This window comes from Suricata suricatta, chromosome 1 (assembly GCF_006229205.1).
Source record: "Suricata suricatta isolate VVHF042 chromosome 1, meerkat_22Aug2017_6uvM2_HiC, whole genome shotgun sequence".
NCBI lineage: Eukaryota > Metazoa > Chordata > Mammalia > Carnivora > Herpestidae > Suricata > Suricata suricatta.
In genome coordinates, this window is record NC_043700.1 from 165,569,898 (window position 1) to 165,585,260 (window position 15,363).

Sequence of the window (15,363 nt, forward strand, 5' to 3'; positions counted from 1 at the left end):
ATGCTAGCAATAAAAACCATAAACAGTTTGGCCTAGTTCATAAAGTTATGACCTACACAATGAAATAAGTCAGTCAGAGAAAGACAAATACCATATGATTTCACTCATGTGGAATTCAAGAAGCAAAACAAAATGAACACGAAAAAAGGGACAGAAAAACAGGCTCTTAGACTGGAGAAAGAACTGGTGGTTGCTTGGAGGCAAGGTGCAGCACGATGGGGATGGGTGAGATAAAGGGGATTAAGACTACTCTTACCTTGATGAGCACTGAGCAGTGAACAGAATGGGTGACTCCTGTTGTACACCTGAAACTAACAGAACATTGTATGTTAATTTTATTTCAATAAAAGAAAGAAATCCAAGGTAGGTTTCTTTTCAATTAAAAAAATATGACCTACATTTCAAACTAAATGATTTATGCAGATTAATACAAATAAAAAGCATTCTGTGCTGTTTACTTGGCAAGAATATTTTGTGTGAAACTAATGATCACAAGTAATAACCAATGGAAGGTTTGTTGTTACTGAACATGTAAAAAATTATAGTGCAGTCTGGATCTGTGTATATAGGTCTATAATGTAGAGTAGGGGTGCTAGGGTGGCTCAGTCGGTTGAACATCTGACTCTTGATTTTGACTAGGTCATGATCTCATGGTTCATGGAGTCAAGCCCCATGTCGGGGATTCTCTCCCTCTCTCAATACACCCTCCCTGCTCTCTCTGCCTCTGTCTCTGAAAATAAATAAATAAACTTTAAAAAACCTTAACATGTAGAGTCAGTGCTTCATACTGACATTGACTTAGTTACTTGAATATTTTCATGTGCTTTAGTTTCTAATGATGCTGAGGAATTTGGATAAATATTTCCTCCTGATACAAGGGCACTGTTACCTGGGGATTTTGACATACCTGAAGTAAAGCATTGTTAAATGAGTTTTAATAAATACTTTGGTCTTGGCCATTAAAGGCACAACTGATTTTAGTAGCGTTGAAGGTGAGCAGGAATAAAGATAATTTAAAAATTGAGTCTTATTATAAAATAACTTAGGGTTCATGTTCGAATGCAAGCATGTCTAATATGGAGACTTATTTTAATCCATAATGGAGTAATTCTTTCAGACCGGCCTTTGATCTGAGATACTATTTAATTTTCCAAGCTTCGGCTAGCTTATTATTTCCTTCCTCTTCCTTCTTGATTTTTCCTGCCTGGAATTCTGTCTGTGGTTTTGTTTGTTTTTTGCCTTTTACCTTTTGCCTTGATAACACTTCTCCATTTGTTTTTTGCTAGCCCATTTTCCAGCCTCATAGATATATATAGTCCTATCTCAAGATTTGTCCATTTCTTCTCCTTTTACCTTAAACATTTATCCACTTTCTTGGATCTTCTTTTGTGTAGGTCACTTCATTCACATTGTTATCAGTACACCTGGATGCTCCTGCTAGCATAATGAAAACCTGGGGTGATTATCTTAACAAAATGAAATCTACATTCTTTGGTCAAGTCAGGGTACTAAGCTATCTGATAATTTAACTTTTTGTGAATACCTGTCAAACCTATTTAAAACTTCAGCTATTTTTTTTTTCCCTTAATGTCTTGACTTTTCAGGTATTCTTTGTTTCCATTTTTATTGTACTTCAAGCCTCTCTTGCCTTATATCTGATCTCCCAGCTTCTGTTTGGTCTGCCTATCACCATGCTAATCATGTCACTTCCTTGCTAAGAATCTTGACTTTTTTTTCTTCCCTCTGTAATAAAGTTTGGAGGCAAAATTCCTTACAGGTACTGCAGAAACTGTAGCCATATTTTCTGTTTCCCATATGCTTCTTTATAAGTGCCTGAACAGATGTTGATTCTTCCTGCCTTTGTTCTTGTGTTCTTCTTTGCTTACAGTTATAAAGTTCTACTTTTCCCTCACTAAACCCCCATTTTGTCTTTTCAAATGCTTCTATTCCAAGACCTAGCTCACTCTTTTTATTTCATAGTGCTGAGAACAATTGAGAGTTAAAGCATTTGATTCTGTTAATTTTGCACTAGCTGTATGACCTTCAGCAAATCATGTACTCCATTGAATTGACTCCTATATTATTTGATATCATTTGTATGACATTTATAGTATTCTGTATTCTGTTGTATGTTCATACCTAACTTGACTTATGATTTTGATTGCTCTTTGGGGATGGGATCAAATTTCTGTGCCCATAACACAGTGTGTTATGCATATTTGAAGGTCACTCCACTTTTGTAGAGGGAGAAAACTAAGTTTTAATTTACCAAAAGAGATGCTATTTGTAGTTTGATGAGAATAAATTGGATGAGTGACTATCAAGTCCGTGTACTCTTAGGCAGAGTATGCTCTAAGTAACAGAAGTAAGATTTTCTGGGCATTTGAGTAACTTAACTGCCAGGTAAAATCTGTTAACTGGTCTCAATATTACTTCTGTTAAAACAGAAAATCCAATCACATGAATAATCTGTAAGAGTGCTTCTTAAATATTAACATGAATTCAGATACCTGGGGATCTTCTTAATCTGAAGATTCTGATTCATCAGGTCTAGAGTGGGACCTGAGATGTTGCATTCTAATAAGCTCCCAGGTGAGGCCAGCAGTATTAGTTACAGAACACCTGCATAGCTTATTTCTTTTCTCTTACAGAATAGGACCATTGGCTCTGACTGCCGTAGCATTTAGATTGTGGTTGTGGGAAAGAATCTGTAAATGGTGTGTTACAGAGAGAATAGATCCTTTGCCGTGTTTCTGTGCCTGTGTAATTTATATGAGTATGGATGTATTTTCTTCGCCTGTTTTCATTTTCAGAGGAGAGAAATGACTGGATCAGCATACTGTTGAATGCACTGAAATCGCAGTCCCCTGCCTTGCAGTCTCAAGCAGCTACTGCACCTGAGAAATGTGGATATCTTGAATTGAGAGGGTACAAAGCCAAAATTTTTACTGTGTTAAGTGGAAACAGCGTGTGGCTTTGCAAAAACGAACAGGTGAGGAGCTACATTACAGCAATTGGAATTTGTGTTCCTTGAATATATTAACAACTATGCTTTGTTAGACTTATTAGTGTTTTTAGTTATAGAATCTTGCTTTAACCTTGAGTACTGCACTAAATATAACAAAGTGTTGTTTTGTAGAATTTTCTCAGCTCCTCCAGTGGCAAGAATGTAACCTGCATAAAATTTGAGGCTAGACATCATCTTTTTTAAGGGCCTGGCAAAATCATTGAAAATAATTTTTGAGGAGTATTCCTTACGTGAAGTAAAGTTTTAAAACTACATGAGATAATAATTAATTAAGAACCAATTAAGCCATTCAGCTGTTGATGAAATAGGCTCAGTTCTGCACTTGTTTCTTGTGTGATGGAAAATTTTAAGAGTAGGCACAGGTGACATATTTTCTTGAGTTTCCAGCATTTTTATTTATTTTTTTGAGCAAGTATGTTGCTGCAGAGAAATAATTTTCTATAGGCAAGTGGTTCATGTATGCACATAAATACACATACCTACCACATATAACATAGGCTTGAGTTGTTGACTTAATGAGCTTGGTTAATATAGAAGGACTTAATAGAGAAGTTAAGTGTTTTGAGGAGACTGATAATAAAGTTTTAACAAATTCGGTTAACTTTGATTGGGTAGACTTCCTTTTCTCTGACCTATCTGGTTTTCAATATGTATAGGAAAATACTACTTTTGTGGATTGAAATCTTAATCTTTTAGCCTAAAATAGATTAGATCCTTAGTAATTCGTGGAATTACACAGTGTGCTTTGGGTATCTGACCTAAGACAAAGTCATTTTGTGATACATCATAATGGATTATGATTAGCTGGGATCTAAATGCTGTTTCCATAACAAAAAAATAGAGATATAAACTCAAAACAAATGGTGGTTTCAGAAAATTAACTATAGATCTTTAAGGCATCTTCTGAACTTCAGCATGATCTTATTCATTACTTTTTGGATAAGATTTCTTAGCCAATTAACTGTGGAAGGCATCATAGAGCACTGTTGTCATATTAATAACTTGGATAGTTAGCATATACCTCAAGAAGAATAGTGATATACAGCTTATAATGTTATGAACTGAATATGAACATTTTCAGTATGTGAAGTAAGATGATTAAAACTTTACTCATTGGAATGGGATTGAAAAATGCATAATTTGCATTTATTGGTATGGAAATTCCTCTGCCAGATTAATTAAGGTATTCATGTTTTACTTGCACAGACTTGATGGACTTCAAATATTAGTTTCATCAACTCTATTAGCTAGGTTATCTGGATTTATGTTATTCTTCTAAAGTAGATGTTTTTTTAAAAGTTTTATTAACATTCTCTATTAGAAAGAAGTTATATGAAATTATTGCTTTAATATTAGCAATGGAACATAAAAAACATAATAATGACCACCATCTGGTAAGTACCAGGTATTGTGCTAATTAATTTATAAACATTTCCTTTGAATCTTGCCCAAAAATAAAGGAAGAAGATATTCTCCTCCATATCTTATAGATGAGGAAAATGAGCATTGAGTAAGGATTACAGATCTTCATGTATAACAAAACCAGAACTTTACGGCTCTAAGTCTAATATCTTAGCCACTATACCAAACTATCTTTTTAAAGTGTATGTTGAAAAGACCATTTCTGATCTATGACCTTTTATAAATAGACTAAGCTTCTTTCCTTGAAAAACTTAGTTGTTTAGGAGGATTAGAGTATGCAATCAGTATACATTCTACCAGATAAGGTAGTCTGCACTTGCTGAGGACACATGTCCTGTCTTCCAGGATGAAAAGTTAGACAAGACCAGCGTTTTTGATGGATAGTGAGCCCAGTGCTTTATTGGGCTCATGCAGAAGTTACAGAGAAGTGCAAAAAAGGCATCTAATGAAGTCTCGAGATTAGAAACACTTCCATGTCCACAAATAATATATTCTTAAAGATGAAAGCATTGATGCTGGACCCTCTCCTCATCTTTTAAGACATACACCTATTTACAGTTATGTATATTTTGGTTCCTTTTCTATGCATTAACAGTCCTCTATATATACCCTAAAAAAGTGTATTCTATTGCTTGTGTATGTGTTATTTTTAAAAAGTTGCATCATGATATATGGAGCGGGGTCTTTTTTAAAAAAATGTTTTTAATATTTGTTTATTCTTGAGCGAGAGAGAGAGAGAGAGAGAGAGACATAGTGCGTGCAGGGGAGGGGCAGAAAAAGAGGCAGAGACAGTATCCGAAGCAGGCTCCAGGCTCTGAGCTGTCATAACAGAGCCTGATGAGGGGCTCAAACCCACGAACCATGAGATCATGACCTGAGCCGAAGTCTGGCGCTCAACCATCTGAGCCACCCATGGGCCCCTGGAGCTGGGTCTTAAGGGACTTGATCTTGAGTCCAGTGTTAAAGAACTAGTTGGCTTAAGACTGAATAGACAAATTAAAGGCGGCCTTCTATGTTTAGGCCCTAACTTACTATTCGAGTTTCATCTGCATTTACATCCTGGTGTATCCTTTTCTCTCCAAGGGAAAGTTGCCCATTGGTTTTGTTCACACGGCTGAACAGATTGTGCGAAGAACTTGGGTGATGTGCTAAATGGGGAGTCTTTTTCCTCAATGTGGAGGCCTTTAGTAAAGCTTGCATTTAGGAAAAGCACTAAAAGATCATTGTTCAATGCAACTTCTGAAAGTTTTAATTATACAATGCATTAAGTAATCTTGTGTTTTTTTAAATATGGAAAAAATCTACTTATAAAAATGTTCGAAGTGTTACACCTGAAACGTAATATGTCAATTTTAATTCTATAATAAAAATAAAAAATAAAAAGTAAGAGGTGTTAGCTTTGAACTTCTGTGTCTAAATTTGCATTGTATCTGTTTTGGTTACATGAATCAAAGCTAAATTATTTTCATTTTTAAACTTCTAAAATAGTGAATTTATTGCCCACATAACTTACAGTATGAATAAGGTTTAGAAATTAGGGAAGTTGACCTACACTACCCTAACATATAAATTATTTTTATTTTTCTTGACTTTGTTTATACGTAGTTAAAGTGATTTACTCAGGAGGTCGTTCCAGAGAGAGTAGACAGTGGATAGAGGTGGAAAGGTGGCATATGTTGAAGAATTATTTAAAAGGAAGGTGAAACATTTATTAGAGCAAAGGAGATGGACAGAGTAGCAGTTCTGGGTTTTCATTCTTTCTCTGCTACTAATTGGTTCAGATAATTAAGTTAATGTCTTTATGTTTAAATAATGTCATGTAAAGAAGAGAGATGGCTTACTATCTCTGAGGCCATTATTTAAGTTGAGTGTTAAAATTCCAGCTCTCTGGGCTCATTCCAGACTGCAGACTTAGACTTTTTGGGGATGGAATGTTGAATCCACATTGTATAAGATATCCCATGTGATTCAGTAACATGTGATCCAAAAACTACACCACACACTGAAACACTGCTCTGAGGATTTTGTTTTTGTTGGGTTTTCTTTCCCCTTTGAAAAATGATAAGCATCTAGGTAAAGAGAACAAGATATTTTTGGGATTGCATAATGTGTAAAAATAGCCTGCAAACGACATTGGTTGCTTCATCATCCTTCAACTTGGGATTGTTATACTTCTTTTTGTCATTAACTTTCATTTTTAAGTTTATCTTTTTTTTTCTCATTGGATATTTTGAAATGTGCCAGCACTTAAGTGGAAAGTTAAGATAATCAGTATTAGTGGTGATGAATTTTGAAAATTTGAAGAACTGTTATTAATGGTGCATAGTTTTGAACTATAGATACTGGTATTTATTTATTTTTGCTAACATGTCAATTTTTAAATGAAATTACAGTTTTTAGCTTATAAATCCTATAATATCATTTAATTCCTTTTTCTTAACATAAATTTTTATTTGCAGAGTATGATCTAGTGGAGTAAACTCCATTTGCAAAGTCAGCATAAAAGGGACAGTGTTTGGAAAACAGCTTGAGATTGTTTCATTACCCATAAGTTCCTTGAACTCTGTCTGGAAATGTATTCTAATTTTGTGGATATTTTTAGCCCTTTCCAGAGCTTTCTTTCTACTTCCAAAAGGTGTCTTTAAGATTCCATGTCAACCATCCTTACAAATATATTTTCAGTAATTCTTTCACTGTTTCTGGATTTGTCCCTTCTACAGAATCAGTAACTTAAATTTTCTAAGTTAAAATAGCTATTAGAACAAGCTGTCATAATTTTTGCCTTTTTAAAGAGACGTGGTATAATGATAGCAAGGGGATGCCAGTCTCTGTCCCCTCATGGACGCTTCCCTGGCGTGTCTCAACTCTGTGGAACTACATGGACTTTTCACTTTCCCAGTTGTTCCCTTCAGAGGTTCATTATTTTCTTTCACCTCTGTCTCTCCCTTTCATTTATTAGCACATTGTTGGAGCCAGAACTTGCAGTAGCTCTGGGCTGAGTAGGAGAAATGCCTTAGGGGATCTTACTTCTGTGACAACGTGCACCCCCTCCCCACCCCAGGTTGTAAAAAGTAGAAAAGAACTATGAAGAGATATGTAAAAACATTTGTTAGAGAGGACTTTGGCAAAGTAGAACCAGACACAAATTCTTTACCTAATTACTCAGTTGCAAAACACTGTGGCGCTGTTATCACATAAATTACATGTCGTTTCTTTATTTAACATCATCTCACAAATGCAGTGTTTAATTTTTACAAATATTGTTCTCTTCCTTGTCTCTGCTTATGTTTTACATGCCTGCAGTGTATTATAATTATGATAATTTTTTCCAGTGTTTCTTCAACTTTGTATAAAATAAGTTGGGTGTTTCAGATTGTGTAGCTTATACTGTACTTCTGTGTTTCTGTATTTGTCCGTTTTGTAAAATGAATTTTTTTGGACACCTTCTCATTTCTGGGTGCCGCTCGGGGCTCTAGGGGTACAGTAGGAAACCAAAAGATGCTTGTGTGTAGGACCTGACCTTCCAATGTGGGTAGCACACATAGTGGTAAATAAATGAGTGAGATTTCTGCTAGCTTTCTGTATGTAGCCTCTTCTTTTTTATGACCTTTTCCTCAAGAGTTGTTTGCATTTAAAATGCTCTTAAGCTACATGAATTAGGTTGTGGTTTTATTTGAACCTGAAACGTGTTGTAATTTTTATATTTTTAAATTAATTGTGTGATTGTTTATTCACTGCTATGTCTATAGGAGTTTCAGGCCAGTCGCTGGCACTCAGCAAACATTGTGCAGAAAGCTTGTTGAGTTCGTGGTCATTTACAGCTGTTTTCTTGACTACAGAGCATATCATTCTTCTTAGATTTTGTTTTTAAATTATTTTCTGTGAATTGTCTCTTGATTTTCCTTCCCCATTTTTTTAGTGGGATTTTTTTTTTTTGGTCTTTTCTGATAATTTCTTTAAAAACTCTTTATATAAAAAATACATTAATCATGTCATTTTCTTTAACTGCTTTTCTGAGCTGCCTTTTCATTCCTTTTATTGTGTAGGAATTTTATTTATATAATTAATCTACTTTTTATTTCAAAGCTGATAGATTTTTCTGCATTCTGGAAAATAATTATTTTGTGAATTTGTCTTGAAATGGTGTGGACATAGTATATGTCAGTATTTAAGATTTTAAATGAGGTAATATGAATAAACGCTGAAGCGCATGTAGTGTTGCATACATGGTGTTGCTGTTTGAATGAAATTTCTGCAGATGCATGTGAGGCAAATTTAAGATAATTGGTTTTGGCTTCCATTTATTAGGTTGTCTTGGCAGCCAGTTTCCCATTTTTTTCTTTTTTTCTTTTTTCTTTTTTTTGATGAGTTTTTTTGAGAATCATGTTAGTATTAGTGAATTCATTACAACCAGATGTCTTGCCTGGTGGGTTTGTGTATCCATTTAATGCTAATCGTGGCATTGAAGTTCTAACTATATAAATTCTCTTGATTAAACATTCTCAAATCAGGGTATGACAAGAGACTCATTCCCCCTCGCTCCCCCTACAAAATGTTCCCGGTGGTGTCTGGCCCTGGAATGAAACTCTAATAGAATTTAAATAGACCTCATAGGGCTGTGGGTTGAGTGGCACAAAAACAAGCAGCAGGGTGTAGGTGGTGGCCTCTAACTCTCTGGGTTCTGAATCTGGCCAAACTCTGCATCTGGTGTTACCCCGGAAATTTGGTGTCAGTGTCATACAATGCCACATCTGTATTCAACAAATGTTTAAGCACCAAGTTCTTAAATCCTGGCATGGAAACCCGGCATGCAGTATTTCCAAAAATAGGTCTGAGATTTCAGCAAATTTGGGGTTAACACACCTTCCTTAATTTTTCTGTTTAGGAATCAAACGTGTATTTTGCTCTTTCACTATATAATTTTAAAATGTAGTTTTATCCAGGTTCTGTTCTACAAATTCACACAAATAACCCACTTCAGTATCTTGATAACTATTTACCATTAATTCTGATCTGAGTATATAGTATAGAATCATTGGGTGAATTCTTTCAGTCACTATAAATAAGATGGAAATACTTTAATTGAAGACAAATTCTGTGTTTAGAATTCACAGATTGTCTGGATGTATTTGACCCTAAATTTAGGTTTCATTCAGTTTTTATTAAAATGCTGTATAAGGCAGATATTACTGTGTTTTTGTAAGTGAAGAAATAGAAGTGTAGATAAATAACTTGGTAGTAGTCATACAGCCAGTAACTGGCTTACCCAGGATTCTCCTTCAGGCCTGACTCCCAGCGGTCATGACCCACATGACTCCTACATGGTCATGACCCCCTTTGCAGGTGTCCAGATCTGTTCTACCAAGTATGGCCATCATTATGGTAGTACTGGTGGTGGGATTCATCCTTTTTGAGATCCCACATTCCATGACCACAAATTAAATGTGAGATATTATTTCCTCCAGAATCTGTTTTTAGCTTTATGCTTTCTATAGTACTATTCTACTCACTTAGTTTTCAGGCTCCTGTTTTTTTCCACCCAGTTTATAGCATTTTAAGTGTTGAAAGTGTGGCTTATCCCGGACTCGTGCCTATTTTTCAACATGAGAATAAGGCTGACAGATTGTAGTTAATGGGTAATTTATTTTTTAACATTTACCTTCCACCCTATTACATTTTTAAAAAATATTTATTTATTTTTGAAAAAGGGACAGAGCATGAGCGGGGGAGGGGCAGAGAGAGAGGGAGACACAAAATCTGAAGCAGGCTCCAGGCTCTGAGCTGTCAGCACAGAGTCCGATGCGGGGCTCAAGTTCACGGACTATGAGACTGACCTGAGCTAAAGTTAGACACTTAACTGACTGAGCCACTCAGCCACTACCCCATTTAAAAAAATTTATGTATGTTTAGTAGCAATTTGTGTGTTTTTCTGTAATTAATTTTTTATAGCTAATATGTTCAGCTAATACTGGTTTCAAATTCAAGAGGTAGACTAATAACAGTAGCTTACCAGAACTGTGTAGCACTTACTCCGTGCCTGAGGTTCTTTTAAGCATTTTCAGCATAATTGATATTATCCTCACCATACTGATAAAGTGTAATATGGCTACATTTTGCACATGAGTGAACTGAATCAGGAGAGATGTATATGATCAAGCTAGTCTGGGTTTTGTCATTTATTTAGTCAAGTTTCACCTCCTTTAGAAAGTCTCATAGGAACACAACTGTTTTTGGAGATTGGCTGGATTCAGTGTTTACAGCTATGCACTTGTTACAATTCTTGCTTATTTCTTTCTTAGCCTATAAACTTCCCAAATGTGGGTACCCTGTCTTATGCCTTTGTGCAGACTCAGGAGTTTTAGCATAATTTCTGGCATTCACTTAATAAGTGCTGTTTTGTCAGGACGACTTTTCCCATTTTAAAAATGGCTATATCTGCTCTGCCTTTTTCACAGATTAATTTTGAAGATTAAATGCAGGTTCATGGCTTTCAGTAAGCTTCAGAGCACTACACAGATAGATATTAAACAGATTATGGAGTGCGCCGTATATGCTTAATGAAGTCTGAAGCTTTTAAATCCCTAGATTCGCACAGGGGTGGGTGCCTAGGACACACAGGATCTTGAGAAACCAATGTGTCGGCGTGTTCTGGTATTTTTAACCAGTAGTCATAATGATTTCAAATGAATAATCATTGCATTTTTTCCCTCTTCTCTACAGAAGGCAGAGGGAACTGTTGATATCCTGATATTTAAATACTGCAGACTCATCCTGTGTAGATTCTACAGCTGGTTCTGCTGTCTAATTCAGTTTTCTCAACATCGGCTGCATATGAGACTCATGGGGCTCTGGTTTTGCTTTTTAACTGAAGATTCTTAAGCTCTGCTTTCTAATTCAGTGGATCAGAATCTCAGGGTCAGAGGGAGAGATCAACATGGGTAATTTTGATGAGCATTGAGGAATTAGATATGTTCTAAATACATTCTAAATACAGACCGAAACGGAGGCTTAATGTCACCACAAATATTTTTAATAAGAAACACAGTTGTTTCATATTTACTACCTCTCAAGAGCACTGACATTTATTTTGTTACTCTGCTGTACATTTTACAGTCCATTTGTGCTGGTGAGTTCAGTGGACACTCTAATTACTCGAAACCATATGGCCATGGCCAGCAGCTGATAAATGGGTTACAATTTTTTTCCAGGCCAAAAAATCATCTTTGCCTTGTGTGGGAGAAATTTGGGGTCTAGAGCTGACCTTCACTTATTTTTAACAGAAATGTCTATATATATATATATAGACATGGCGTACAAGTATACCATACATTTGTGCACCTTGCTTGTACAAATGACCGGCCACCAGTTCAGGCTGGAGCCTGGATGAGGCTCATCAGTTTCCATAAAACATTGTCAGTTTTGCCATCTGCTAGTTGGATGGTTTGAGTATGTATCTCTGCCCTCAATAATGCACAGCACATGTAAGCCCGGCCCTCATCAGAGAATACCACTGGGCACATCCAGTTCTGGTCAGTTCTTCATTATGGAGAATTGCTTGAAGGACGTGCAGACTGTTCTAGAGTTACTCCGATATCAGGTTGGGCCACCAGAAAGCTGTTGTAAAAATATCCTACCTTGCCTGACAGATGGTAGCTACACTTGTGAGCATAGCACAACTTATAGAGAGGTGATTTCACAATGTTTGCACACCTGGAACTAATGTAACGTATGTCAAGTCTACTTCAATAATTAAAAAAAAATCTTGTTATTCCTACTTTATTTTTTCATTGATAAAAGAGAGTTTGAGTTTTCAATCACTTGCATTGGGAGTTTCTCCAGCAGTTATGTTATCTAGCTAGAGAATTGGTATGGGCAATTGAGAATTTGTTTTCGTTTTTTAATTGTAAGTATAACCTTGAACCTATATGCTGAGACTTATTAAAATAGAGCACATTGGAAAGTTGGATTCCCCTTGTCCATATACATCACATTAGGTACTGATTTTTGAACGAGTCTATGAAGTGGAACTATAGATTTTTCTGATTATTTCGCGACACTTAGTGTGTCTGTCCATTTTCTTTTTTATATCATGGATTCAATTTCTTTCTTGTTTTTTCCTAATAGAATAAGCTATTTGTACTTTCATCAGAAAAAAATTAAAATTTATGGTATGTTTTATGAATGAGTCATTTCCTTGTTCTAACTAAACACTTATATGTTGAAAAAATGAAGAATCTTTCTGCAGTTTATGAATGAGAATTCTGGATACTTTTACGAGTGAGGAAAGTTTGTTATACAATTATTTTATTTCACTTATTTTGTCAGTCACGCTTGCATTAGTATCAAAGGGCAAAACCCCCAAGGATCGCCAAGATAGTGGTTTGTTTGTCTTAACAAATCTCTTGGTGTAGGCAGCAGAGAGCTGATGCCACCCAGGAACAAGGTTCTTTCTAACTTTTTCTCACCCTGGCACCCTCGGTACAGGAATTTGTCCCCAGGCTTTTCCTCTCAAGGATTCTAATGTTCTAAAATGGCTTCTGTGCTTCTAGTTGTATTTCCAACAAAAGATGGAATGGCGAGGGGTAGAAGTCTTTCTTCTTCCACGATTTGTCCTCCCAGCCCCACCTCAGGAATTGTCTATATTTTATTGGCCCAAACTAAGACATATTACTCTCCTAGCTTGCAGAGAAGATGAGAAAATACTACTTTTACTTTAAACTGTAAAGAGAAGGCCTGTGAATTTTCACAGTGTCTGCTGGATGTATTCTTATTGAAGATGGACACACACACACACACACACACACACACACACACACAGAGTCTGTCTTTAGTATGGCTACTTTTTCTACTCATGTTTAATTTAGGAATTCAGAGCACGTTTAATCTGAACCTGTTCACATAGATAATTAATCTTTTGAGGTAGAGAATAATTATATTTTTAAACTGTTGAGATTATGTGATAAGGCAAATTCCAAAACCCTTATGATTGGATAATAATATTTCAAACTTTAATGCTTTTAGAAGGAAGACTTTGTACCCTTTTGAACAATTTGTAGTTTTGGTGAGACAAAATGAACATAGTAGCTGTAGGTATTGAACAGATGACAGTTTTCATACCAAAATAGTGTTAGAGGAGCTTAAAAATTTAATTGAAGGAAGAATAAAATACTGGAAATGAGAGAAAATTGTAAAATAAGTAATGCTTTTGTGTGAGAGTAAAGGACAAGATGTGACAGAGCAGAGGCAACAGCCCATAGTAAAACAAAGACCAATCAGGCAGCTTGAGCTTCAGTTCCTTTGTACCACGTCCAACTAGCTGCACTCTATATGTGACATGAATCTCTTGGGCCTCGGTTTCCCCTTCTTTTTTATAAATGGTAATTATACCAACCTTACAGTGTCATTTGAGTCCCCTACTTGAAAATTGCTAGGCATGTGGTAATACATATCATGTATTTAGAGTGCCTACTTAAAACCACTGTCAATCCATTTTTAATGGCTTATTTAATTCTACATATATATGTGTAGTAAAATTTAGTAGGATTTATTGGATTTTAGAGAATATAATGGTACTTTCCAAATCCATAATTTTGTTTCTTTATAATGTGTTAATGTTTTTCTCCCAACTAGGATTTTAAGAGTGGACTTGGTATTACCATAATTCCTATGAATGTCGCAAATGTAAAGCAAGTGGTCCGAACTGTAAAACAGTCTTTTGAAATAATCACTCCCTACAGGAGTTTTAGGTAAGCTATATTTAAATGTTTGTGTTTGTATTATTCCAAGAAAGCTCGGGTGATCCACTTTTACATGGCTAGTGGTGATTTTTTTTCCTGATAAGATCATTTAATAAAATCATGTTGGTTCTTTTCCATTATTGTCTGTTAGTATATAACAACATTTTGCAAAAATTTCTTGAATTATTATACAACCTACAAGGATACTAGCTAATTTCATGAAATTTGAATCTTTTCTTTTCTGAATGCATTTTTTCTTAGTAGGCTTGATAAATATATTAACTGTTTATCAACAAAAATATGAAAAAATCCCTCACATTTTGAAGGAAAAAGAAAGAATATTACATTGTCTTTAAGCTATATTTTTATTTATCTTTTTTTTAGCCTAATTAAATGCAGTCCTCCTTTAAAATCAATCCCTGATTACAGTTGCTCCATAATGATTTCCTAAAAGGAACTCTTGCTTAAAATGATGGTGATGGATCTCATAGCATTTATTGATCAAATATGTATATATATTTTTAATGTTTATTTTGAGAGAGAGTGCATGAGCAAGCACGATTGGAGAGGGGCAGAAGGAGGGAGAGAGAGACTCCCAAGCAGGCTACACACTCAGCGCGGATCCTGAAAAGGGGGTCCATCCCACAAACACATAGACCATGACCTGAGCTGAAATGAAGAGTCAGATGCTTAACTGACTGATCTACCCAGGTGCCCCTTATTGATCAGATATTTTAATATTTCATTATATGTTTTGTATTATGGTATTCTTGTAATTGCTTCTTAAAAAAATGAAGAACAAAACATAAAGTTCCTAATATCTTTTAATAATCTATACTATCTTCATATCTCTAGTGCACAGAAAAGGCATACATCAGCAGCTATGAGCTCAACCACATTAATTCATTTGTCACAGATAATCAGCATATCACAGGGTAGTTTGCAGGTCAGAGACAATTGTCAGAGGCCTTTGAAGGACTAACAATTACTTAGCAATTTCAAAAATACTCCCAAGTCTGGTACTCATTTTATATGTCAGAATGTGTCTAATGGCTCAAATTTTGAGGAAAAAATAATCACCTAAAGAATAAGAAACTTCATTTTCACATGCAGATTCAAGCCTCAGTTGAAAATGTAGACATTGCCTGAGTTATTTTTACTCACAGTACTTCTGAC

At 35.4% G+C, this 15,363-nt stretch overlaps 1 protein-coding gene across 2 annotated transcripts in view; it reads left to right on the forward strand.

Annotated features, from left to right (window-relative positions):
* Positions 1-15,363, forward strand: part of ARAP2 (ArfGAP with RhoGAP domain, ankyrin repeat and PH domain 2) — a 188,381-nt gene that overhangs the window by 42,175 nt on the left and 130,843 nt on the right. For both annotated transcript variants that reach the window (XM_029947657.1, XM_029947648.1), the window contains exons 8-9: positions 2,814-2,992; positions 14,081-14,196. In XM_029947657.1, the coding sequence (XP_029803517.1) occupies positions 2,814-2,992; positions 14,081-14,196 (295 nt within the window). The remainder of the gene's footprint in view (positions 1-2,813; positions 2,993-14,080; positions 14,197-15,363) is intronic.